Source organism: Phocoena sinus, chromosome 8 (genome assembly GCF_008692025.1).
Source record: "Phocoena sinus isolate mPhoSin1 chromosome 8, mPhoSin1.pri, whole genome shotgun sequence".
In the NCBI taxonomy this organism is placed as follows: Eukaryota; Metazoa; Chordata; class Mammalia; order Artiodactyla; family Phocoenidae; genus Phocoena; species Phocoena sinus.
Window position 1 is genome coordinate 108656930 of NC_045770.1, and position 23898 is coordinate 108680827.

General features: G+C 64.4%; 1 protein-coding gene across 3 annotated transcripts; it reads right to left on the reverse strand.

The window, feature by feature from the left end:
* Nucleotides 1-1301: 1301 nt before the first annotated feature.
* Nucleotides 1302-20057, reverse strand: CD81 (CD81 molecule). Of its 3 annotated transcripts, none has more exons than XM_032640543.1 (8): nucleotides 19802-20057; nucleotides 8334-8448; nucleotides 4565-4662; nucleotides 3716-3790; nucleotides 3306-3410; nucleotides 2613-2714; nucleotides 1977-2063; nucleotides 1302-1886 (listed from the first exon to the last, which is right to left on the reverse strand). In XM_032640543.1, the coding sequence occupies exons 1-8, from the start codon at nucleotides 19865-19867 to the stop codon at nucleotides 1824-1826; spliced, it is 711 nt and encodes a 236-aa protein (XP_032496434.1). In that variant the 5' UTR covers nucleotides 19868-20057; the 3' UTR covers nucleotides 1302-1823. The 3 variants fall into 3 exon arrangements, with proteins under 3 accessions (XP_032496434.1, XP_032496435.1, XP_032496436.1); XM_032640544.1 differs by lacking the exon at nucleotides 19802-20057 and adding an exon at nucleotides 18492-19281; XM_032640545.1 differs by lacking the exons at nucleotides 8334-8448; nucleotides 19802-20057 and adding an exon at nucleotides 8095-8219.
* Between the last annotated feature and the right edge of the window lie 3841 nt (nucleotides 20058-23898).

Consider the following 23898-nt stretch of genomic DNA (forward strand, 5'->3'; position numbering starts at 1 on the left):
AGCCGGGCAGCGGGGCGTGCCTCAGGTTGCGCGCTCGTGCCAACCTCCCGACTGCCCGGGCCCGCCGTGCGGCAGCTCTCCTGGGAGAGGCGCCCCTACCTATTCCTGCCGATGGTCGATGGCCTGGCTGGTTATTTCTGCCCGGAAGCGCAGGGCAGATCCCAGTCTCCCCTGGACGGGCCGCACGTACCTCGGCCCGGGGCCCAGGAGGCCGGCGCCCTTTCCCTGCTGGCGCCTCGCCTGCTGGACGGCCAGAGCGCGCTCCCTCGCCCCGGGCTGCAGCCCTGGAATCCAGGGTTCAGGCCATGCTGCGGCCTAGCCCAGGGACCCAGAGAGGAAACAGGGCCCGTTCTGATCACCCCTAAGGCCACCCCCATGCAGGGCCTCACCAGGAACGCGGAATCCAGGCCACCGCAGGCAGCTAGTTCACACCGCAGCTAGCAGGGGTGACACCCAGGCCTCGGCCAGGACGTTCCCAGGGCTTCGCAGCACAGGGAGAAGTAAAAAGGAGCGGGTTCCTTGGGCCATCCAGTTTTCCCAACCCACCAGCACCCCCCTGGACTGTGGAAGGGCAGGCCCGCTGAGGCCCTGTGACCCCCCCAATGCAGGGCTGGGGTTAGTTTCCAAAATCAGGCCCCCAAGGAGGCCCCAGGGAACCCTTGACGTATGAATCCCAGCCAGGGACTTGTCTCAAGAGGTCAAGTTAATGTACGTGCAGGGGGGTACCTGCATGCAGCTAATGGTGACATCACCCAGCATTCCCGCTGGGGGCAGCAGCCTACCCAAGAGATGACTGGGCCTCAGTCCACGGTGGTGGGCCAGGTAGGCTACCCCAGGTAGTGGCTGAGGCCTTGCTCTCCAGCCCCTGCAAGATGTGGGCAGCCAGCCCCATGACGGGACGTCTGCAAGCAACTAGGTGGTCAGAGAAGAGCCCCTCAGACCCTTGGGAGGGAGCAGGGTGTCCATGCTCCTGAGCTGGCCCTCAGGAGGGCAGGGAGTCTTGCAGGGGCCCCACGTCCTGTACCACATTCTTGGGCCGCCTGCCTGCCCCGCACAGACCCTGCTGGGCAGTGGTGCACAAGGAATGGGGGTGGAGGCTGCTCCAGGTGGCACAAGGCCCAACAAAGGGGCAGTCCCTCCGCGGAGTCCTTCTGGGCGCCCCACAGACACCCACCAACAGGGTCGGCAGCACAGCCTGGGCCCAGCGAGGTCCAGAGAGCTGAGCACCGCCTGCGCCAGGCTCCTCGGGCTGCCCCTGGGTCTCAGACACCATGGGCACAGGAAGGGGCCGGACATCGTGGTAGCATGCCTGATTTTTCCTTCTTTATTGAATGACTTTCAAGATGTAATTACAATCGAAGGTGACGCGTTAGAAAGGAGAGGTGCGTTGAAGGCATAAGGCTGCTCATGGACCCGGCTCTAGAGACAGGTGGCCGGAAAGGAACAAGGATTTAAAAAGGCTGAGCGTGTGCCACCCGTGGGGACGGGTGGGTAGGAGGGTGCAGCTTGGCCGGACGGCCCTTCGTGGCCCCGAGGAGAGGCCCGGCTGAGCAAGCAGAACCCCCGAGCAGCCCCAAAAGCAGAGGGGGCCCCTGCCCTGCAGTCCCCAAGGCCACTCACATGCCACCTACAGGTGACATCAGCCCCGAAAGCAACAGGGAACTTCAGGACAAGAACAAAACCTCAAAAGTAAAAAGGCTGATAAGTGTAGCAGTGATACCAGGAGGTTATATACACAGGTGGTGACGGCCCCTTCTCAGAAGTGTCCGGGTCGCTCTGGGGGCCCTGCAGGGGTCCCAGCGGCCCTCCCTGCGGCCTCGGCCTCAGTACACCGAGCTGCTCCGGATGCCACAGCAAAGCACCATGCTGAGGATCATCTCGAAGATCTGCGGAGAAGGGGGTGGGGCGGGCAGGTGGGTCAGCGGCCGGAGACCCGCGGGGGGACCCCGAGCAGATGCCCGGCCCGCCCCACTCACCATGATCACAGCCACCACGATGGCGGCGATGCCGATGAGGTACAGCTTCCCCGAGAAGAGCTCGTCGATCTTCCCGTGGCAGTCCTCCTGCGAGGGTGGCCAGACAGCGTTCAGAGGTGCCCGTCCTCAGCCCCCGGCGAGGCCGTGGCCCAGGGTCATTGCAGAAGGAGCACAGAGGGGCACAGCCCTGCCCCCCAGCACCCCTCAGCAGAGGTGTGAACAGGGCCTAGTCTGTGCCAGGTTTTACCTCACATCCGTTTTAAACAAACACGGAAATGGCGAGTGTGCCGCGTGCGCCCTCTTGCACTCAAGAGATTGGGAAGCACCGCCGCGACGGGGCTGACCCGGGAGGTCAGGGCGCCTCCATGCCCGGTTCAGAGGGCTCCCCCATCGGGAACCTGGGCCAGAGACTCGCCTCCCCGTGGGCCGGCCGGCAGCAAAAATTTGGCCTCGGCCCCCAGGCAGAGCAGCCCCAACTCCAGCCACAGCGCTGCCCAGTATGGCCGTGTCCTTGCCCTTGCCAGCGGGAGCCCCGAGAGGGCCAGCCACCGCCCAGGACCCACCAGGGGTGGCAGCCAAATGGGGGAGCAGGCAGGCCCCGCCCCACCCTGGGAGGCCCCACCCATCACCACACACCTTTAGCAAGTTACTGATGACGTTGCCGCTTGAGGGACACAGGCTGTTCTTGAACACAGAGGTGGTCACTGTGGTCAGCGCGTTGGAGCCACAGCAGTTAAGCTGCAGAGATGGAGGGCGCCCGCCTTCAGCCCTGGACACGTGGCCCCAGGAGCTGCGCCGGCCAGGCGTGGGGGCGGGGAGCTGGGCGGGTTCCCTCTAGGGGGAGAACGGAGCCCAGGGGGCCCACTCTGCCCCCTCCTCCCACTTAGCTGTACTGCGCAGAGACCCCTGCACCCCATCTTCCTTGGCTCATCTAGTTCCCACCGGGGACCCCCAGGTCCCTCAGAATCCCCCCAGGTTCCAATGCCCCTCCCGCTCCTGGCTGAGGTCTCACTGAGAGGACAAAACCCCAGGCCCCTGGACGCCCTCCCCGGCCCCCGCCTCTCCCCCGGTCCGCCGGCCCCTCTGGACACCCTCCGCGGCCCCCACCTCTCCCCTGGTCCGCCGGCCCCTCTGGACACCCTCCGCGGCCCCCGCTTCTCCCCTGGTCCGCCAGCCCCCCTGGACGCCCTCCCCGGCCCCCGCCTCTCCCTCGGTCCCCCGGCCCCTCTGGACGCCCTCCCCGGCCCCCGCCTCTCCCCGAGTCCCCTGGCCCCCCTGGACGCCCTCCCCGGCCCCCACCTCTCCCCCGGTCCCCCGGCTCCCCTGTACCGTCTCGTGGAAGGTCTTCACCACAGCCTTGGCATTGTTGGCGTCGTCGTCCATTATGGCCTGCTGCAAGGCCTGGTCGTAGAACTGCTTCACGTCCTTGGCGATCTGGGGAGGGAGGCGGTCACAGCACAGCAGGACTGCCCACCCCCCCCCCCCGAGACGTGCCCTCACCTGGCTCTCCCGGAAGGGATCACTCCCAGGACAGACCTGCCCGCCACTGAGCCCTAGAGAAGGTGACCCTGCCTTCCGCTCGGTCGCCATGCTGCCTCTTCCAGAAAGCCCTCTGTGGGCTTCCTACCGGGAAGAGCCCTCCCAAAGCACCCTGCAGTCCGACCCCTCCCCCGCAGCCGGAGCCCCTTCCCCCTCCCCACCAGCAGCTCCCCTGCCCCTCCCCACGGACGCTGCCTCACCTGGTCCTTGTTGACAAAACCCCAGATGCCGGCGGCCACTTCACAGGCGAAGAGGATCACCAGGCAGGTGAAGAACTGAAAAGGGGAGGGGATGGCAGAGAGGGCAGGTCAGAGCTGGCCAGAGAGGGCCCGGGCCTTCCTGAGGCCCCAGTGACCGGCCGGCATGCACGGGGTGGCCGGTGGTATCCACCCACCCAGGACCCGACGGGATGAGAGGCGTGGGGCCGAGAAGCAGAATCTAGGACTCGGCCCGGCAGCGAGATGCCAATGTTCTCATCATCCCCGAGGGACCAGGCTCCACAGGATGGGGTGGGTGTGGGAGGGGAGGACATGGTCGGTTCTGGGTGGGTCGGAAAGGGCAGGGAGGCAAAGCCCACGGGAAGGGTGTCGCCGTGGTGTGCCTGGGCTCGCCCACCGGAGACACAGGCACAGCCTCCTGCAGCCCACGTCTCCCAGACGCCAGGCCCTGGGCAGCACAGCCAGGCCTCCACTTCCTTTCGGTGGGTGACATGCCTAGGGGCACCTGAGGCTGGCTCTGGGACTGGGACTCACTCACTATTATATCTGGCTTTTTTTAAGGAAGAAAAAGAAAAAGCAACTTTGGAACTCTGTAGGAACTAGACAAAGAACTAGACGTAACGGCAGTCCACCTCGGAGGGATTTGAGAACCGATTGGGGAAACCGAAGAGCTGGCATTCTGGGGGAGGTCCGCAGGGTTAGACTGGCCGGGGGGGCACCAGGCTCCACGTCGGGGACTGAAGGCGTTCTGTCTCCACCGGAGCTCCCGGTTCTGCCCCCGGCCGGCCCCGCAGCCCTCACCCTCAGCCTGGCCCCGGCCCAGGGCCTTACCGTCCCCAGCAAGCACTGGGACTCCTGGATGGCTCCGTAGCAGCCCAGGAACCCAACAAACATCATCACAGCACCCACGGCAATGAGGATGTAGATGCCTGCAGGGGAGAGACGGCTGCCTTCAGTGCCCTGACACCCCAAAGAGGCAGGACAGATGCCCCTGGAAGCCCCCCTCCCCGGCTGCGTACACACACCCCACTGCCCAGGCCTCTGGAGGGGCCACGAGGCGCCGACGCCTGCCCTGCTGGGAAGACAGCAGATGCCCGGAGGCTTGGAGAGGAGCTGCAAGGGCTTGGCAGCCCGGCGGGGCCGTGTGGGCCCCTCTCCAGGCCTCAGTTTCCTCCTCTGTGACGTGGGTGGAGACCGGCGTTGCCGAGGCCAGGACCGAACGGCCCGTGGTTAGTGTTCAGAGAACTCAGTGCGACGCCACAACCCAGACCCTCTCTGGTTCCCGCAGTCTCCGGGATTTGGGGGCACCGTGGAGGACCACCCCCGTCTTGGCGCAGAGGACCCAGCTACTGGCCCGTGGGGTGGGGTGGAGGTGAGCCCAGGGGTCTGGCGAGTCCACTTCACTTGTGCCTTCTCAGACGGGGGCTCGAGTCCGGCTGCTCTGCTCAGAGGAGGGGGCTTTCCCCGGCTTCTGAGGCCCTGACCCCGGGGGCTGGAGCCTGCTGGACGCAGAGGCCTGGCGGCTGGGATAGCTCAAGGATGGCACACGGGGTCAGTCTGCCCCCCTGGCCTGCCCAGCACCCACTGCTGGTCACGCGGCCCTTCTCTGCATCCACAGTTCACCCAGGCGGGGCCCGTGCCCCTTGAAACGCGGACCACGTCTCTCCAAGGACCTCCCACAACCCTAGTCCTACCAGCAGACCTGGGCCCACCCCCCAGTCGCCATGGTTACGCGGCGGGCAGGCAGCCCAAGCCCCCTCCACAGTGCTAGGACAATGGGTCCCAGGGCTCCGGTGCCAAGGGCCTGTCGCCCCTGCCTGGCCAGGCTTTGGAGAAGGAGCCTGGGGGCCAGGACCCACTGCTGGGCTCAGAAAACGCCCAGGGCCTCCCCTCTGGACAGACGGAGCCTCCCGCCAGGCCTGCCCTCGGGGGCTCCTCACTCGGGCACAGCACCCTTGAGCCAGGTGTCCTCTGCTCAGGTCCTGAGACCCCCATCCCCACATCACTACCTGAGGTTCAGCGAGATGGCATAGGGCGCCAGGGAGGGGCACCTTGGCGTTCCGGGCTCTGGAGGGTCCTGCGAGAGGCTGGGAGACCCAGAGGCGGTACCTGACCCACCCACCACCCCCAGGCCCAGCCCCAAGCCCCCCACGGTGCCGGGTTTCCACCTAGAGCCCTCGGCCTGGTTCTGGCCAGTGAGGTCCGGGACCCCCCTGGGCCCTGCAGCATTGCCTGGGGTGCTAAGCCAGCCCAGCTCACCCTCCCCCGCTGCCTGGCACTGGACAGACAGCTCTTGTCAGGGCCCACGTCTGCTCCCCCAGCTCCCTGGCAGGCCCAGTCTGCATCAGAGCCAGCAAGAGGCTCCGGAAGGCCGGCCCTGGGTGGGCAGGAACTCTGTGGCCAGAGGGGCTCTGAGAGGCCCCCGCCCATGGGGACACAGCAGAAGGTCCAGGGGCTGGCACCCAGCCTGCTGGGTGGTCCCGCAGCTAACACTGCTTCCCCAGCAGCCGGCACTGCTTCCCCAAGGGCAGAATTCTCCAGAGCCAGGAGAAGCCAGGGTCAGGCCCCAGGTGATGTGCGGCCCCCAGTGAGTGGACCAGGGGGACACCTGCTCCAACGCCAGCCTTGCCCTCGATGAGCCTCTCCCGTGGGACCCCTTCCCCACCAGAGCCTGAGCACAGCCCCGCCGCCTCCATTCTCCCGCCAAGGTCCCCCCAGACGTCTGCGCGCCGGCGGCCTGGACCGTGTCCCTAATCCAAGCCTGCAGCCCGTCGCCGCTCTTGCCCCATCCTGGCCTGAAGCAGGGGAGCTTTCAGCTCCTCTCCTGCCTCCTGGGCCAGACGCTGGGCTGACAGCAGGAGCTGCCCCAGCCACGAGGCTGGCGGCCCCGGACCCAGCAATTTGGGAGGGACCCCTTCCCAGACTGCTCGCCCTGGGGCCGGTTCAACTCTGCCACCAGCAGAGCCCACGCCCACTGCACCCAAGGTCCCAGAGAGGGGGACGGAGAGATGGCAGCAGCCCTTCCCACATTGGGACAAAAGGCCCGGCCACAGGTTGGTTCAGACCCCCGCGGGGGCTCTGAGAGGGAAAGGAGAGGCCTGGGAGGAGCCCCGCAGGAGAGAAACACCCCTCGAGGGCCCAGAGGACACTCCCACGTCGTCAGACGTGTGGGCCCCGTTGACTGCCTTGCTTCTGAGGGGGCCTGGTGCGTGTGCGGGGGCCCCGGGTCACGGACCCCTTGTGCCCTCTCGGGAGGCAGACTCACCCTCTGCTCCTGAGACTCAAACCTGTGAGGGGCCCCACAGCATGGGGGGAGCCCAGGAACCTGCGGAAGAGGGCTCGGGACCCTCCCCGGGATGGCTGGCCCCGGGAGCCCCGCCGCCAGAACCCCAGGCTCCGGTCTCTGCCCCACGTCCATGGCCCCCGGAACCCAGCCCTCCCAGCTATGGCCCAGAGGGCCACGGGCAGGGAGGGGGCAGGCACCCCCCACGGCCCCGGGGCGGGAGGTGAGTGTGTGGGCCACTCCCAACCGAGGGTCAAGCATGTGACCCAGGATGGCTGCTGGCCCCTCAGGGCGCCCTGAGCCCTGAAGGTTCCCTGCCCTGCTGCTCGCCTGTGGGAGCGAGAGGGGCCGGCCCAGGAGCCAGTCCTTTAAAGGACAGAAGCATCTCAACAAACACTCCCACAGCTCCACAAGGGCCAGACCCCACCTTCCCTGGTGGGGGGAGGGGGCCCAGCAGGAGGCGGGGGGCACCCCTTCTCCCCTCCCGCCCCACCGTCGCTCCTCCGGCACTCCCACCCCCACCCCGGGGGCCGCTGGCCCAAGCCCCCCCCCCCCCCCCCCAGCCTGACGGATGCCCCGAAGGGGCCACCACGGGCGCCCAGGAGGCAGACTCGCAGCCTAACACAGCGGCTATAGGTGTGGCTGCAGGGCTGAGTCATGCAGGCCCTGAGTCTCCATCCTGGGGGCTCTGGGCTCCAGCCCCACCCTCCCAGGAAGCCTCCCCTGAAACACCCACCATATGACACAGGGGAGCGCAGGGGAAGGGGGCAGGCGCGGCCCAGTCTGAGCGCCACGCCACTCGCCAGGCCACTCCTGGCCCCCCGCTGGAAGGGACCTCTGTGCTGCCCAGCAGCACCCCTGTGCCGGGCCTCCCGAACACCCCTGTGCCCCCGCCCCACCCAGCTGCCGCTCTCCTGCTCCGCCGCGCCCCCCACGGTGATCGGGTGGGGTCCCAAAAAGCCACACACACACACCCCGCCCCCAGTTCCAGCTCTCCCTGGGAGCACCCCCCGCCCAGGCAGGCACTGCACCAACTCCAGAGGGGACCCTCAAGGCCCCCAGGCTGACATAACCCCACCTGCTCTCTGGCTCCGTCTCTCCCTCTGGCCGGAAGAGCCCTTCCTGGCTGGCCTCCTCCCTGTCCCAGCAAGAAGCCAGCCCCGCTGAGCTGGCTCAGCCCCTGCTTCCTCCTGGAAGCCCTCCGTGACAGCCTGTCTGAGGCCTTACTGAGCTATGATCACACACCCCAGTGGCCCGTTCCTGCCGGCCCCCAGCCCACAGCTAGCCGGGGTCCTCAGCCCGTCCTCTGCCACTTACCTACGTAGAAGGTGTTGGGTGCAGGCCTGTCTCCGAGCTCCAGGTAGAGGAGGTTGGTGGTCTGAGGGTCATGGCGAAGCCACAGGGCCACGCCTAGGATCACACCTCCAGCCAGCTACAGAAAGAGCAGGGCATGGTGTCACTCGTGGCCCGGAGCCCAGCAGTGGTGAGTGTGAATCCACCACACGCACACACGCACAGAGGAGGGTGCCGAGCCCTGCTGTCCGCTGCGTCTGCGTGAAGGGCTTCCCTCCGGGCAGGACGCACTAGCCCCTGGGGTCTGGGCTGCCGCTGGCTCCAAATGTCTGATTTGCTGCCTTGGTTGTCAAGATGCCCCGGGGGACCTGGGCATGGGGGACCATGTGGCTGGTCCCCAACCCTCCCGCCAGCACCACTGGAGTGAGACTCCCAGACAGGTTACCAGATAAGATGCAGGACACCTGGTTAATCTGCATTCAGACAGACAACAAGTACTTCTTTGAGGAGGGGGTGGGCACTCGATGCCACGGGGGCCCTGGTGTGGATGGCAGAGGCTGCTGGGGCCGGTGGCGGCCGGGAAGCCACAGGGCCGGGGCTTTGTGGGATAACTCCCTGCCATCACGGAGACGGCAAACCGCCGGGAGAGCAAGGGAGCTCGCGGCGCTCGCCAGAGAGACCGCAAGGCGGAGGCTGCGCTGAGGGGCGGGCAGGAGAGGGGGCTCTGCTCAGAGCCTGGCACGGGGGGCGCGGGCTTCCGGCTGACTCATGCCCCTGCGAGCACGGTGGCTCAGGGCTAGGTGGGGTCTGTCCTCGAGGGTGAGCCCAGACCGGGCCCAGCAGGCCCACGCCTGAGCATCTGACCCACCCAGGCAAGCTGGCCCCCGCACCCCAGCCTCCTCCCTGGGCTGCTCCCCGAGGCAGTAACTGTCCCCGGAGCTACAAGCACCAGCTCCTACACAGACCGTCAGCTACGTGTCCAATGAGGAAGAGAAACCGAAAAGCGGACCCCAAGAAGACCACCTGGCTGGCCCAGTGCCTGTCCCCAAGGCCCTGGCCAGGGAGCGCGGCCCTGAGACAGGCTCAGTAGAGCGTGTGAGACTCGAAGCCCCAGCACCAGGGGCTGCCCCACGGAAAGCCCCAAGCATCTCCAGGGATCTCCAGGGATCTCCAGGCCAGGTGACGCTAGGGCGCTGATGGGGGACGGGGAGGCCAGGAGCCCTGCGGCTCCAGCCCAGGCTCTCCTACGCTGGGCTCCGTGGACGATGAGGCTGGTGGGGACCGCTGGGGACCGCTGGCGCCCGGCAGCAGCCGGGCTGACCCCGAAGGTGGTGCTGTCGACACCGCCCCCCCCACCGAGGGTGGGACGGCACCCTCTCTGACCCCCTCTTCCAAACGTTCAACTAGGGACTCCACTCCCCACACCCAGGGCAACACACTTGCTCTCCCCCTTCCCAGAGCACATGCAGCGGGACCGACAGGGTCCCTCCGGGGCCCCCGGGCCCCCACTGCGCACCACTGGAAGGGCAGTGCCGAACTCCCTGCGTCCCGTGGCTGCTCCTGGTGTCTGTCACACCCACAAGCGGGTGGGAGGGCCCGGGGACGGGGCAGGGGGAGGGGGAGGGTGGGGATGGAGGGGAGGGCGGGGACGGGCAGGTAGGCTCCGGGAGGGAGTCCCACTCCTCTGGCTGCTGTCTGCAGCTCCTGGGCAGGCGGGCAGCGGTGGTGAGGCTGAGGGTTGCCGTGGTAACTCTGGCTAGAAACCGCCACTTATTCTGTTTTGAAACTGTGGTCCAGAGACTGCTTTGTGAGACGTTGCAGGACGGAGGGGGTGGGGCAGGGGGAGCCCTGTCCTGGGCCTCCTTTGCAGTCACAGAGGCCTGGCCCCAAGCCCTGCCTCAGCCTCAGTATCGCCGTCGGTAAGGAGAGCTGAGCGTGGAGTGGCACCTCCTGCCCCCCTGGCTGGGCTGGGACCACTCCCATCTTCCCCATGCAGCCCCTCTCCCCAGAAGCCGAGGGGACAAGCCCATCTAGGGCACTTGGTCCTAACAAACGCTGTGAGGGTAATGCTTATCCCAGCACCCAGATGCCAACCGTGGGGTGGCAGGCAAAGTCCCCATCTCTCCTGTCTCGGGAAGGGCTTTCCACTGCAGACCCCAGGATGTGCGGGGGGCAGGGGCAGAGGGGGGACAGCAGCCTCCAGACTCCCCTGTGGCTCCAGCCCACCTCCTGAAGGGTGAACAGGGAAGGCAGTCCCGCCTCCAAGCAGGGGAGAGCCTGGCGCTTAAGTGTACCCTCCTCAGCTGGTCCTCAGTCATTCCAGGCCCCGCACAGACCCGCTGGGGTGGGCCTGGATGAAGGCAATGGTGGCAGTGGCCACCCCCAGTTTCGGGGGCTGGGATGGGCATTCACCTAAGGTCACCTACAGAGGAAGGGGAAAGGCAGCACTGCGAATCCCCCCCGAATCCCCCCACACAGGCCATGAGAAAAGGCAGAGGGTGGGGTGGACCCGTGCCTCTGCAGGGAGGGGGTGCCCAGGGCAGGGCAGGGGTCCGAAAGAAGCCTGCTCTTCAAAAGCTAACCCACGGACTGGGGCTTACAAATGGCTAACAAAGGACCCGTATCCAAAATTTATAAAGCACTTGCAATACTCTAATGACAAGAAAACAAACAACCGAGTTTTAAAAAACGGGCAAAAGAAAAAGAAATTGGACACTTCGCCAAAGAAGAAACGTGCACAGCAAATAAGCGCATGGAAAGACGCACAGTCATTGGTCGCAGGGAGACAGATGCAAATTAAACCACAGGGAGACGCCCCCAAGCACCTATGGGATGGGCTGAAGTGAGAAGACCCCCAGGCGAGGGTGGGGAGCAGCGGGGACACAGGAGACAGAGCTTGGGCCCTCGGCACGAGGACCCCACCTCCCCTCCACCCGCCACGCGCCCAGCCCCTGCACCCCCAGTACTGCCCCAGGGCGTGGAAGCTCGTGCCCACACAAACGTGCCAGCAGCTTTCCTGGTAACATCCCCAAACCGGGGACAATCCGGTGCCCTTCAAGCGGTGAGTGGGTGGATGCCCACCAGCAGGGGAAGGGAAGAAACTCCTGACACAACCACCAGAGTGAATCTCCAGATACCCGCGCCGATCTAGACCAAGAGGAAAAACCACCGCCACCTTCCGATTCCGTTCACATAAAAAGTACAGGAAATGCCGATCACGGGCACAGATGACAGGCCGGCGGGTGGCCTGGGATGGGGAGGAGGGATCCCAAGGCCCCGGGGACACCTCTGCGGGTGATGGATACATTCACTCTCCTGGTGGACCACCGTCTAGGTCTCGCAGGTGCCTCCTTATGTCAAAACCTACCAAGTTGTACATTTTAAACGTGCAGTTGACGCTATGTCAAACAAAGCTGTTTAAAAAACCCCACACACCCAAATCCCCGTCCACTGAACTTCTAAGCAGCAAAGCCTTTAGGGGTAAATGTTTCTCCCGGTCCCAAAGGATCCAGCCTGCTGTCTTCATGCCAACCGTCCGCCAAGGTGAGGACCCCCAGGCTTCTAGCAGCCAAGAGCAAGCATCTGGAAACGCTGAAGTCTTGTCCACAAGACTGAGGTTTTAGGGTCAAAAAAGGGACTGGATAAACGAAGGAACACTTATGCCCACTATAAAACGGAGTCCAGACTTAATGGAAAGCACTTAGTCCTCGCATTGGGTGGGAGTCAGAATGTGGCAGCCAAGGGCCCCCAGAGCTTCTGGCTACTGGGTCATCTCAGGACCATCTCGGCACCTTTGTGCCTCCAATATCCTTGTGTGTATGATGAGGAACTAAAAGTACACAAGCTGAAAAGATGTGGTACGTATATGCAATGGAATATTACTCAGCCATAAAAAGGAACGAAATTGGGTCGTTTGCAGAGACGTGGATGGATCTAGAGACTGTCATACAGAGTGAAGTAAGTCGGAGAGAAAAAAACAAATATCGTATAATAACACATATATGTGGAACCTAGAAAAATGGTACAGATGAAAGGGTTTGCAAGGCAGAAATAGAAACACAGATGCAGAGAACAAACGTATGGACACCAAGGGGGGAAAGCGGCAGGGGGTGGGGGATGGTGGGATGAATTTGGAGATTGGGATTGACATGTATACACTGATGTGTCTAAAACAGATAACTAATAAGAACCTGCTGTATAAAAGATAAAATTCAAAAAATAAAAGAAAAGTACACAAGCTGACCGACGCAGGGCGCTCAGATGATGCCACCGTACACGGCGTTCGACAGCGCGGGCGGTTACTGTGACCACCCTCGGCAGTTTTCAGGCAGGCTGCTCAGTGGCAGAGTCTGACACATCTCCACTCACCCCCTCCCCCTCTCCTGCTAGCTGGCCTGGTGGAAGTGCCGCTGCCACCTGCTCCTGCGTCCTGAGATGCTCCTGCTTGGGTGGGGCTGGCGAGCGGCTCAGGAAGGAGCCCCTAACCTGTTGGGATCACTGAAGGGTTCCACACCAGGGGACGGCACGGACTGTCTGTAATCCTATGAAAGATGCAGTTTCTGTTTCTTTCTTCCTCCTTTCTGAGAATTAATAAATAATAGCGTCAACTAAAAGGGGGGGGAAGGGAGCTGCCAAGTACACTGGGTTCCTGCCCGGCCTGTCTGCATTTCCAAGAAGCAGCTGAAAGGGCGTAGGAGTGGGTGCTACCCGGGCAGGCCCGGGGCAACCCTCCCCCCGCCCCGGCTCCTGCCAGGCCCTGGGTGGGAGCTGAGCTGGGATCTGTCTTCCATCCGTCCCCACCCACACGTGCTGGCCCAGTGGTCACCCCAAGTCCTGCCCACGTATTCCAGGAGTGACAGGGACACCCACGCACCAACGTGCTCCCTTACTTAGCAGCTCTGACGCTCTCAGAGACAGATGATAGAAGGGGCAGCTCCCTCGTGACCCGGGAAGGGCCTTGGCTCTGAGCCGCTCTGCTCCCTAACCCGCCACCGCAAGGGGTGCACACTCTTGCTGGGAAGATGTGCCATGAAGTGCCCATGCAGCTCGGCAACCAGGAGGTCCTGAGGGCCTGGAGACCCTCCCCGGGAGGGCAGTGAAGGCCACAGGCAGGAAACGCCCTTGCAGACCCCGGGATAAGTCAGAGGATAGAGGTGCAGCAAAGACCTTTTGAGGATGGGATGTGGAGGGTCAGTGAGGGCAGAGGGCACCACCATTGGGCTGGGCGGGGACCTGGGTCTCTAGAGGCTGACCCTCCATCTCCACCCACCATGAGAACAGGGTGACGCGGGGCCCAACTCAGCCTTCCCCGGGGATGGGCAGCGACCCTACGGCCCTGTTGTGCCCTCCGGGAACACAGCCACCCAGCTCAAGGCGGGAAGGAAGTACAGAGAGAGGAGCAGGGACCCTCGCCTCAGCCAGGAAGCGGAAACTACCCTCCAGGCCCCTCGACGTCAGGAAGCTGCCTGGACTGGCCTCTAAGAATAGCCACGGGGGCGGAAGAGGACACTGGCCCTCCTGGGCCCCGCCAGCTGCGGGATGCAGGAGCCCCTCGTCACCGGCAGGGGAGTGCAGGCCCCTGAGGACACCCTGCCACCTCTCTGGGCACAGCGGAGTGCGCCTGGGGAACCCGCAGGGCCCGCCTGCTTCCTGGGCCCGTCCCTTAGATTACCTACCACCCACTGCAGGCGGGGAGGCCGGGAAGCGGCCTGCTCCCCGGCCCTACACTCACCCCACTGGCTGAAAGGGCCCCTCCTGTGGGATGTCCCCGTGTCCCCTCAGCCCCTGCAGTGAGGGGCGTGTGGACACAGACGTCCCAGCCACCTGCCGGCAAAGGGCGCTCGAGGGGCTGCAGCGGGGCGCACACATCAGACAAGGAGGATCTGGGTAGGCTGGGGAAACACTGGGCAGAAGACAGGAGGTGGGTGGGCCCAGGCAGGGGCCAGAGGTGAGTGGAGGGGCCCCGGGGCAGGCCGGGTTCTCTGGCCACCATGTGCTCCCCGCACAACCCCAGGCACAGCCCCCCCACCCTTAGGGATGCCCTGTCCCCTGCCTGGAGCCGTGCAGGCCGCAAACCACAGTGGTTGAAGGACCGGCCCTGGTTTCCAGTCTGCCTCCACCACTTCCTCGTGTGGGCACTCGGGACCTCGGTCTCCTTATCGCTCCAGTGGGCCAGCTGGAGGCAAAGGGCATGGCTCCAGCCCAGCGCCCGCCTGGCACAGGGGAGCGGGACTTCGTGTGCGTCCGAGCCGTTATCTCGGGGACAGAGGGGAAGACTGCCCGTCCAGCAGGCGGGTGGCCGAGCCCCTGGGATGGGGGGCAGAGAGGGCCTGGCCCGTGTGAGAGGAAGACTCCCCGTGAGCTCCGGGGGCGGGCAGGATTCCACAGGGTACTTCCCAAACCCGCCGACACCCCCGAGACCAATGCCATCGAGCGCCGGGGCGCAGGCCTCCCAGCACCTGGGACTGGAGACCAGGAATGCGGGCGGCCCGAAGCCCTCCCTTCTGCTCCCCTGCAGCCCCAGGGTCACGGCCTGACCTCCACATCCCCGCCAGGAGCTGGCTGCTGGCTACCAAACTCGACGCCCAGCTGCAGGTGACGTGACAGGTCAGGCGGGTTACGGGGCGCCATTAGACGTCCCCCGAGGGAGAGTGATGACGCAGGCCGGCTGCGTGTGGGAGTCGGTACAGAGGCTTCCGTGTGACGGCCCGGGATGCCAGGGGGCCGCCCACCCCCCACTCCACATGGTCCCAGCCTCCCGTCCTTCACCTTCTCCACAATCACCCTGTTACCCCAGTAATTGGGGGCAGGGGGAACACTAACCTTCCAAAGTTAGAAGGGGCATGGCTTCAAAGAAGGGGGCAAGGGGGCTGCCCGCTCCCCAGGCCTCTGTGGCGTTCGACCACCCTGCCCTCAGCACCCTCCCCCACCACGCACCGAGCCCCAGCACTAAGGTACCTCCCTGCCCGCCGAGCCCCGCAGCCCTCGAGCCCAGGGAGGGCGGCTACGCACCAACAGGCACCCCTGCGACCACGCGCTGCTGGCCGGCCAGCAAAGGGAGACCTACTGCCACCCCTGGGGCCAGGACCCCTGCCCGCCTGTGGGGATTCCCCCAGCACCTGGGGGCCCACCTAGAGCCCCAGGTGGTCTTGCGTGAAGCAGTACTTGGGCCGGTACAAAGTGTGGGGGCGGGGGAGGGGCACCGAAGTCCAGAGGCAGGTCACACCACACCTGCCGGACACCTGGAAAGGGCCGATTCGAAGTGAGCTTGGTGCTCCACGCAGCGTGAGGAGTCCCGGCACGGGGCCATGCTGCCTCCAAGGCGAAACCCCCAGCCCTGGCTGCGGGCCCGGCCTGCGTCTCGGGGGCGGGCAGAGCCAGGGTCCCCGCATTTCTCCCCCATCCCTACCTGGGACCCTCTCCAAAACGCTGCACAAGTGCAAAGGTGACGTCTGCCCCTCCCACGGGTGTCCGGACTCTACACCTTATTGATTTTCATGGCTCTTCCCTGTCATGGGATTTCAGGCGCTGAAATGAAGGCGGGGGTTGGGGGGTAGATTATATGCAAGGGGGGTGCTTTGGGGGGCCCATCTCCCTGTCTGGACTTGGAAGCAGTATGAGTTAGGGATTGGGGGTGAACTCAATTTCTGGAGGCACACTGAGCTGGGGGTGGGGGTGTGGGAGGGAACCCCGCAGGGTGGGCACCGCACGGGCACTGGAGCAGAGCCGGCCAGGGTCCCAGGCTTCCCGCCTCTGGCTCCAGCTCTGCACCCCGTAATGCCCAGACACTCTCCCTGGGGCCAGCCCGTCCTGGGCACAGACCACAGATTTCCTCTTCTCAGCAGGCCCTGGCCCAACGGCCGTTTCCCCAGAGCATGGCAGCCAGATGCCCGGGGGCACCAGGGGAGCTCACCTGCCCTCCCACTGAAACCAGGAACAGGAAATCCCTGCCCCCAGCCAGAGCCCGCCTGGGTCACATCCCCTCTCCGAGAAGGAAGGCGACAGAACCACTAAGTGATAGGCAGCCATGTGCTGTCCGGAAGGAAGAATTTAAAGCCAGTTAGCAGGGCTTCCCATCAGCCCCACTCCCAGCCAGGTCTGGCCGAACGGCCCCTGCTACCTCTGGAAGGAAGCCCTGACTGCATCCGGCTGGAGGAGCCGCCAGTCCCAGCGGGGGGCCACTGCTGCTGCCCCTGCAGAGGAGAGGCTGTGATCATACCCATTTCACAGATGAGGCGAGCAGGGCTCACACGGGGCGTGCGCCCGCCCCAGGTCGCCCACTCGAGTAGGGTGAGCAGGGAAGCAGGGGCAGGCGCCTCTGCCCATCCTGAGCTGCTCCAGCAGCAGGGCCGAGCCCCAGTCACCTCGCCAGGAAGCTCCCGGGCCCACCCCACCCGCGGGAATTCCGTGCCCTTGGGGGAGCATCTGCGCGGTCTCCCCAGCTCGGGCCGGCCGCTGCTCTTCCTGCCACGTCCCCACCTCACACCTCCAGGCCCGCCTGGCCAGGGCCCCCAAAGCAGGCTGGGGTCAGGCGTGCTGAGTGTACATAGCCGGGGCCCCGGGGTCTGGCGCCGAGAGGTGGGACAGCAAGCGTGTGTGCTGGTGTGTGTGGGCGTGCGTGGTGACCGGCTCCTTCTCAGACAGCATGCCAGCCTGCCTCTGACGCTGCCGCCCACGGGGGAAGGCTTTACTCTCTGAAATGAAACTTTAAAAAGTGCCCAGATCCAGGGATTGGCTCCTGCCCAGATCCTGGTGGCGCAGTGGTTGAGAATCCGCCCGCCAATGCAGGGGACACGGGTTCGAGCCCTGGTCCGGGAAGATCCCACGTGCTACGGAGCAACTAAGCCCGTGCGCCACAACTACTGAGCCCGCGAGCCACAGCTACTGAAGCCCGAAGCCTAGAGCCCGTGCTCCACGACAAGAGAAGCCACTGCAATGAGAAGCCCGTGCACCGGAACCAGAGAAAGCCCGCGCACGGCAATGAAGACCCAACACAGCCAAAAAAAAAAAAAAAAAAAAACCCAGATCCAAATCCAGACCCCCGTCCTCAACCTCTTGACCCAGCTCCCACCCCCAGCGCCCCCTTACTGCACTGTGGCCAGGTGCACGGTGAGTGGGTGGGGCTGGGCACAAGGAGCCCTCCCTCACCCACTGGACCCTGAGGGGGCCTCCCAGGCGTCACTGCCTACACTGGCCAAGGAATGCGGTCTTCCCTACCAGCCACCATGCCCAACACCCATTTCCTGAACTAATCCGACAACAACCCCAGGGGAAGGACCCCCCGCTTCAGCAGGGAGGAAGCCCAGGACCAGAGCAGCAGGGTGGAGACTCCACCGAGGTCCAAACCCCTGGCACCATGCTCCTGGCCAAGCGATGCTGGAGGAGGGGATGCACAGAGAGGCACCCCCCCCCCACCCGCCTGCCGCCTGGCTCAGCGTGGCATCCCACCACAGGGGGCAGCCCGGCGTGGGTGGGTGGGGCCTTGCTGCCACTGGAAGCAAACGCTCCTCTGGCCTGCTGGGCATGCCCAGGGAGGAAGGGAAGGGGAGAGGCCTCAGAAACAATTCCTTAAGCCCGAACACAAAGTGGCCCAGGGTGGGGGTGGGGATGTGTCAGGCCTCCACCCCTGCTGCCTGGGAAATTACCAGAGGTACCCAGGCTGAGCTGGGGGTGGGGTGGGGGAGCCTGCCCTGGAGACCTCTCCTGCTGTGCAGGAGGGAGGGACTCACCTCGCCCCTACACTCAGTCCAAAGGCAAGAATGCACTCCTGCTAAGTCCCCTTCCTCCGCCCCCCCCCCTCCACCAGGGCCCTCCCCGGCTCTGCGGGTACAGACAGGCTCAGGGGCTGGCAGCGGGGTGTCCCAGTGACACCCCTCCAAGACCACCCCTTCAGCAAAGCCTGCCCGGCCCACCCTGGCCCATCCTGACGGCCTAGCCGCTCCCACCCCCAGGGCAGAGGCTGCTGGCTACAGGACCCCCACCCGTGCCCCTGCAGGGAGGATGTGACACCTCCACTCCGTGTCCAGTCCCTGCACTGCCCACCCCAAATACGTCAGTGCCCCGAGGTCCACCCTGGGACCCTTGGCCGTCCAGATGGCAAACAGATGTCCCCAGGCCCACACACTTTTCCAGGAGCCATTTTAAAAGTTTACCCTCCCAGTGTCAACTTAAGAAAGCACCCACCCGACGTTGTCCTGGTCCTCCGTGACAAGGGGTGAGCGGCCTGGGGTGGCGGAGAAACAAGAAGGGGCCAGGAGGGGGCCCGAGTCACTCTGCCCAGGGGACCGCAGGGGACGCAGGACACAGCTGTGAGAGGGGCTCCCGACAACCATTCCTGGTCCCTCCGGGCCAGAAGGAGATCTCCACCCCCCAATTCCAACACTGACAGGAAATGGAAACAAAAGCCACAGCTTCATCAGTCACAGGCCAGCAGTGGAGGCTGACGAGGAAACACAGCTCAGGCCAGCAGCCCACAGACCCCACAGGCCAGTGAAGACTGACGAGGAAACACAACTCAGGCCAGCAGCCCGCAGACCCCAGGAGCCCCTCCCGCACCCTGAGACATCCAACCCGCGGGCTCCTCTTTCCAAAGCGGCCTCCCAAGCCCAGACCTGGACAACCACCCAGCCCCGGCACCCCTGGGGCTCGGAAACCCCAGGTCTCCAGGCTCCCTGCCTGTGCCAACTCAGAACACCCGCCCAGCCCCTTGCCCCTCACAGCCTCCACGGCGCCCCAGGGGGAGGACGGGCTGGAAGGTCAGGCTGGGTGAGGAGGGGAGGAAGATGGGGCTCCACAAGCTGGGGGCACCAGGTGGGAGGCATCCCAGCACGCGGGTCACCCGGGGCCCAGGGCGCTTCCTCTCTGCGCTTCGCCCCGGCCCGGACCCCCATACGACCCTCAGGGTGGCGACAGCAGGCAGGAGGGTCAACTGGACTGGGCCCGGGATGGGGTGGACGGTCCCCAAGACTCTGGCAGAGTGTGAGCACCCCGCCCCCCCGCCCCTGCCACCGCACTGGGCCGCCCATCTAGGGGCGGTGGCCCCGATGAGCTCATGGGGGCGGGGCGTCTGGAGCCCCGCCCTCGAGCCCCTCAGTCCCCGCGAAGCAGGGTGGTCCCAGAAACAGCGGCCAGGAGGGCTGAAGCAGTGGCCGGGTACTGGGTTCGGAGCGCGCACCCACCGCACCACCACCATCACCAACGGGGAACAGACCCCAGGTCCCCAAACGGCCCGGCCCGGCCGCGGGGCTCTGGGGTCCCGACGCGCAGAGGCCCGAAACCCGTCTTGGAGCCCCCCGCCCCACCCTCGAGGTGCACGGCGGCCCCAGACGAGCCCCACCGCTGCGACCCACCGGCCTAGGACCCCCCACCATGCGCTCGGCGCACACAGGTGGCCCTGCAACTTGGCGGCCCGGTTGCGCCCCCTTGGCAGGGCCTAGCGGGGCGCGGCCTGCCAGGCTCGGGGAGCGCCCTCCCACCCGCGGCTCCGGGCTCACCCAGAAGACGAAATTGAAGACGAAGAGCAGGTACTTGATGCACTTGGTGCAGCCCTCCACCCCCATGGCGGCGCGGGCGGCGGGCGGCCTGCGGGGCGCGGGCCGGTCCTGGGCGGCGGGCGCGGGGCCTGGGCGCCTGATCGGCAGCCGGTGGCCTGGCGGGCGGCTGGGACGCGCGGACGGGGGGCAAGAAGGGCGCTGGAGGCCGGGCCGAGAAGCGTGCCTGTGTCTTTGCCACCGTTGCGCGCTCGCTTTCTGGCCGGGCGCGCGCCCCGCTCCGTCACTTATAGGGCGCAGAGGCCACGCCCCCGAGGCCCCGCCCCCGACCCTGCCGCCCGAGCGCGGAGAGGCAGCAGCCGCAGCCCCCAGCCCAGCCCCCGGGGGCGGGACGCACGTCCCTTCCCCCCTCGCTCACACACATCGGGGTGTCAGACCTGGTGCAGTCAGGACCCCGGGGCCTGGGCACAGAGTGCCAGGCGCGGCACGCGTCCCTGGGCTGCAGGCGCGCTCGGATTCCCCTAAGGGGCCGCGCCAGAGGACAGGCCTGCAGGCGGAGAAAACTGCTTCCCCTCCTCCCTCAGGCGCCTGGGACTATGGTAGCAGGCCCCGCGGAGGAGGTGATGCACGGGCGCCAGCTCTGCCGAGATAGCAGCGCGCTTGGTTCACAGCGCTCCCGGGATAGGAACCCGGGTGGCGGTTGATGCGGCCCTGGCCTGAAGGTCCCGGAAGGCGAGCCTAGGCCGCCAAGCCCTTGTCCCATGGAAGGGGGAGTCCCTGAGGGCTGTTGGAAGAGTCTGTGCTGGAAAGGTCACAGACAGGGTGTCCCCCAGGCCAGTGTTGTGTCCAAGAGGCCCAAGCCGCTTATGGAACCTCCAGGTGTTGTGTATTTCATGCACAGCCTGGTGGCGCCAGTACCGCAGGGGGCCGGCCCCACACTCCTGCTAAGGAGGCAGAGGGCTAAGGAGGCAGAGAGGCGAGTCATCAAGCTTTCTCCCCAGGTGACAGCAAGGTGACGTGCAGCTGGAGAGATGAGAGCTCTGCGTCTGCAGTAACCCTGGCACGAGTGACTACTGACCACTTGCAAGGTGGCCAGTGCCCCCGCTGGGGACTGAAGTTTTCATTTTGTTCACTGTACAGTGGTTTGAATTTCAATAGCAGTCGGCGGCCGGAGCAGTGCGGTCGTACTCATCGGGACTCTGGTAGTTTTGTAGTTTCCTTCGTGGCTTATTGTAAAGTTGGTTTTGGCTACACGCTTGTGTAAGAGCCACAAGCACAAGTGTGGGGTTTGTGGGTGTCGAAGGGACGTTACAACAGAGGTAACAACTTTGGGGGTCTGCCCAGATTCTTTCTGTTGAAGCGGAGGTAGAACAGGTCTTCAGTGTGAAGAATCGCTTGTCTAGGTGCCCTGGGCACCCTGCCCTCCCATCAGCTCCCTGCTGCCCACAGTGATACGGACATTTCCTGCCAAAGGTGTGGGCTGTCCCTTCCCTGGGCCCTCTGGGGAAGGGGGTGGGGGGCAGAGAGCCCCCCCCCCCAGGGAGCGGCAAAACCACGCACCTGCGTCCTTGGCCCGCCATCCCCCAAAGTGGGTCGCGCCTGGCCAGCTTGCTCTGTTCTCTCTGCTTCAGTCCTGCATTTAGTGGGTGCCAGCCGTGTGCCAGGCCTATTCCAGGCGCTCGCTGTGAGGAGCTGGACAGCCAGGACCCCTTCACTTGAGGACCTTCGGCCCTGGTGAGGGTGACAGATGTCACCCCACGATGATCATGTCAGTGCTGCAAAGGGGGGGGGGAGTTCTGAGGATGTGTGACCGGTGGGGGGTGGCACTCCTCCCCGTGGGTCCTGGAAGGAATCAGCCATGGAGCCAGCCCTGAGGGGTGCTGGGGGGAGCTTTCCAGGCAGAGGGGTAGCTTGGAGGAGTGGAAAGGAAGCTGGTGGGGTGGGCGCAGAGGATGTGGGAAGGGCTGGACTTGAGGTCTGAGGTTGGGGCCAGCGGTGAGGTCAGGGGCCAGGTGGGCTGGCTCTTGGGCCTGAAGGTCAGAGTGGGGCTGCACTGGATTCTGGCCCCAGTGGGAGTGACTGGGGGTATTCCACAGGGGAGCCTCAGGCCTTGCCCCTGTGAGGTAGCTCGCGTGGTCATGGGGGCTGGGAATGACCTGCCGTCTGCACACTGGCGGCCCAGGAAGGCCAGTTTGGTGATGTCGTCCAGTCTGAGTCTGGAGGCCTGAGAGCCAGGGGAGCGGTTGGTGTAAACCCCAGTCTAAGGGCAGGAGAAGGTGACAGGAGCTGTCCCAGCTCAAGGGGTGGGGCCAGAAAAGGGCACGTTCTCCCTCCCCTGCCTTGTGTTCTGTTCAGGCCTCGGGGACCAGATGGTACCCTCCCACCTGCTCTCCTGCGTCCGCGATTCAATGCTGATCTCACCTGGAAACACCCGCCCCCAGACTCCCCCAGAAGTAATGTCCCGCCTGGGCGCCTGGGGCCGGTCATGTTGACACAACAGTACATATCACAGGGAGCGGTGACATGATGTGTGTGCCAGTGTGATCGGGGGCAGGGGCGCCCAGCAGGGATGTCCTGGGGAAGGCTCCCGTTGTTGGCTGGACTCCAGCTCCAGGACGCATGGACAAGCTCCCAGAGGGGCTGCGTTAGAGAATGAGGGAGACGAGGCAGAGCTTGCTATGCCTGGGATAGGACACCCCCTCCCTGTGCTTCCCTTGCCCTGCAGCCCTGACTGCCCTAGGAAGGGGAGCTGATGGGGATACAGCTGGCAGCTTGGCAGGACCAGCAGGCTTTGCTGCCCAGCTGGGTTTGGCCGGAGTCTTCCCCTCCCAGTGACTTCAGGCTGGTTCCACCGTGTCCCTGTCTGCAATGGAACATGACCACAGGCCCACGCACGTGAGCAAGGCCTGGCCCATGGGAGGCAGGAGGCCAGGGCCTCCTTTCAGCTTGTCTGATGGAGAGGCTTCTCTGCCCATAGCTGGTGACTCACTGCTCTCCTGGGGCACATGGTCTGTCGGGGGGAGTCGGTGAATCACTGAACCCCGCCTCTTTGCCTTCATTTCCTGTGGAAATAAACAAAGACCACCTAAATGAGACAAACCGGCTGTATCTGCAGAGCCTGCTACATACAAGGGAATCAGCCACCCTCGCTGCATTTGGCAGGGACTCGAAGGCCACCCCCAAGGGAGACAGGTTTATGTTGAAAAAAAAAAACAAAAAAAGGAGGAGTTTAACATCTGAAAAATGTACTACACCATATCAATAGAATAAAGGACAGAAATTATGTGATCATCTCAATGGACGTAGGAAGAGCATCTAGCAAAACCCAATATTCGGGCTTCCCTGGTGGCGCAGTGGTTGAGAGTCCTCCTGCCAATGCAGGGGAAGAGTCCTCATGCCCCGGTCCGGGAAGATCCCACATTCTGCAGAGCGACTGGGCCCGTGAGCCATGGCCGCTGAGCCTGCGCGTCCGGAGCCTGTGCTCCGCAACGGGAGAGGCACAACAGTGAGAGGCCTGTGTACCGCAAAAACAAACAAACAAATGAAAACAAACCCAATATTCTTTCATGGTGAAAACACTCAGCACACTCAAAATAGAAGGGAATGTCCTCCATCCAATAAGGGGCGTCTACAAATACCCACAGCTGACCTCACACCTAGTGATAAAAGTCTGAGAGCGTCCCACCTAAGGTCAGGAACGAGACAAGGACCCCACGTCCTGCCACTATCTTTGTGTTGATTTCTGCTGTACAGCAAAGTGACTCAGTTATACATACATATTCTTTTTCATATTCTTTCCCATTATGGCTCATCACAGGGTATTGAATAGAGTTCCCTGTGCTCTACGGTAGGACCTTGTTGTTTGTCCGTTCTATGTATAATAGTTTGCATCTGCTAATCCCAAACTCCCGACTTCCCTAGTGGTCCAGTGGGTAAGACTCCATGCTCCCAATGCAGGGGGCCCGGGTTCGATTCCTGGTGGGGGAACTAGATCCCTCATGCATGCCGCAACTAAGAAGTCTGCATGCTGCAACTGAAGATCCCACATGCCACAACTAAGACCTGGCGCAGCCAAAATAAATAAATAAAATCCCAAACTC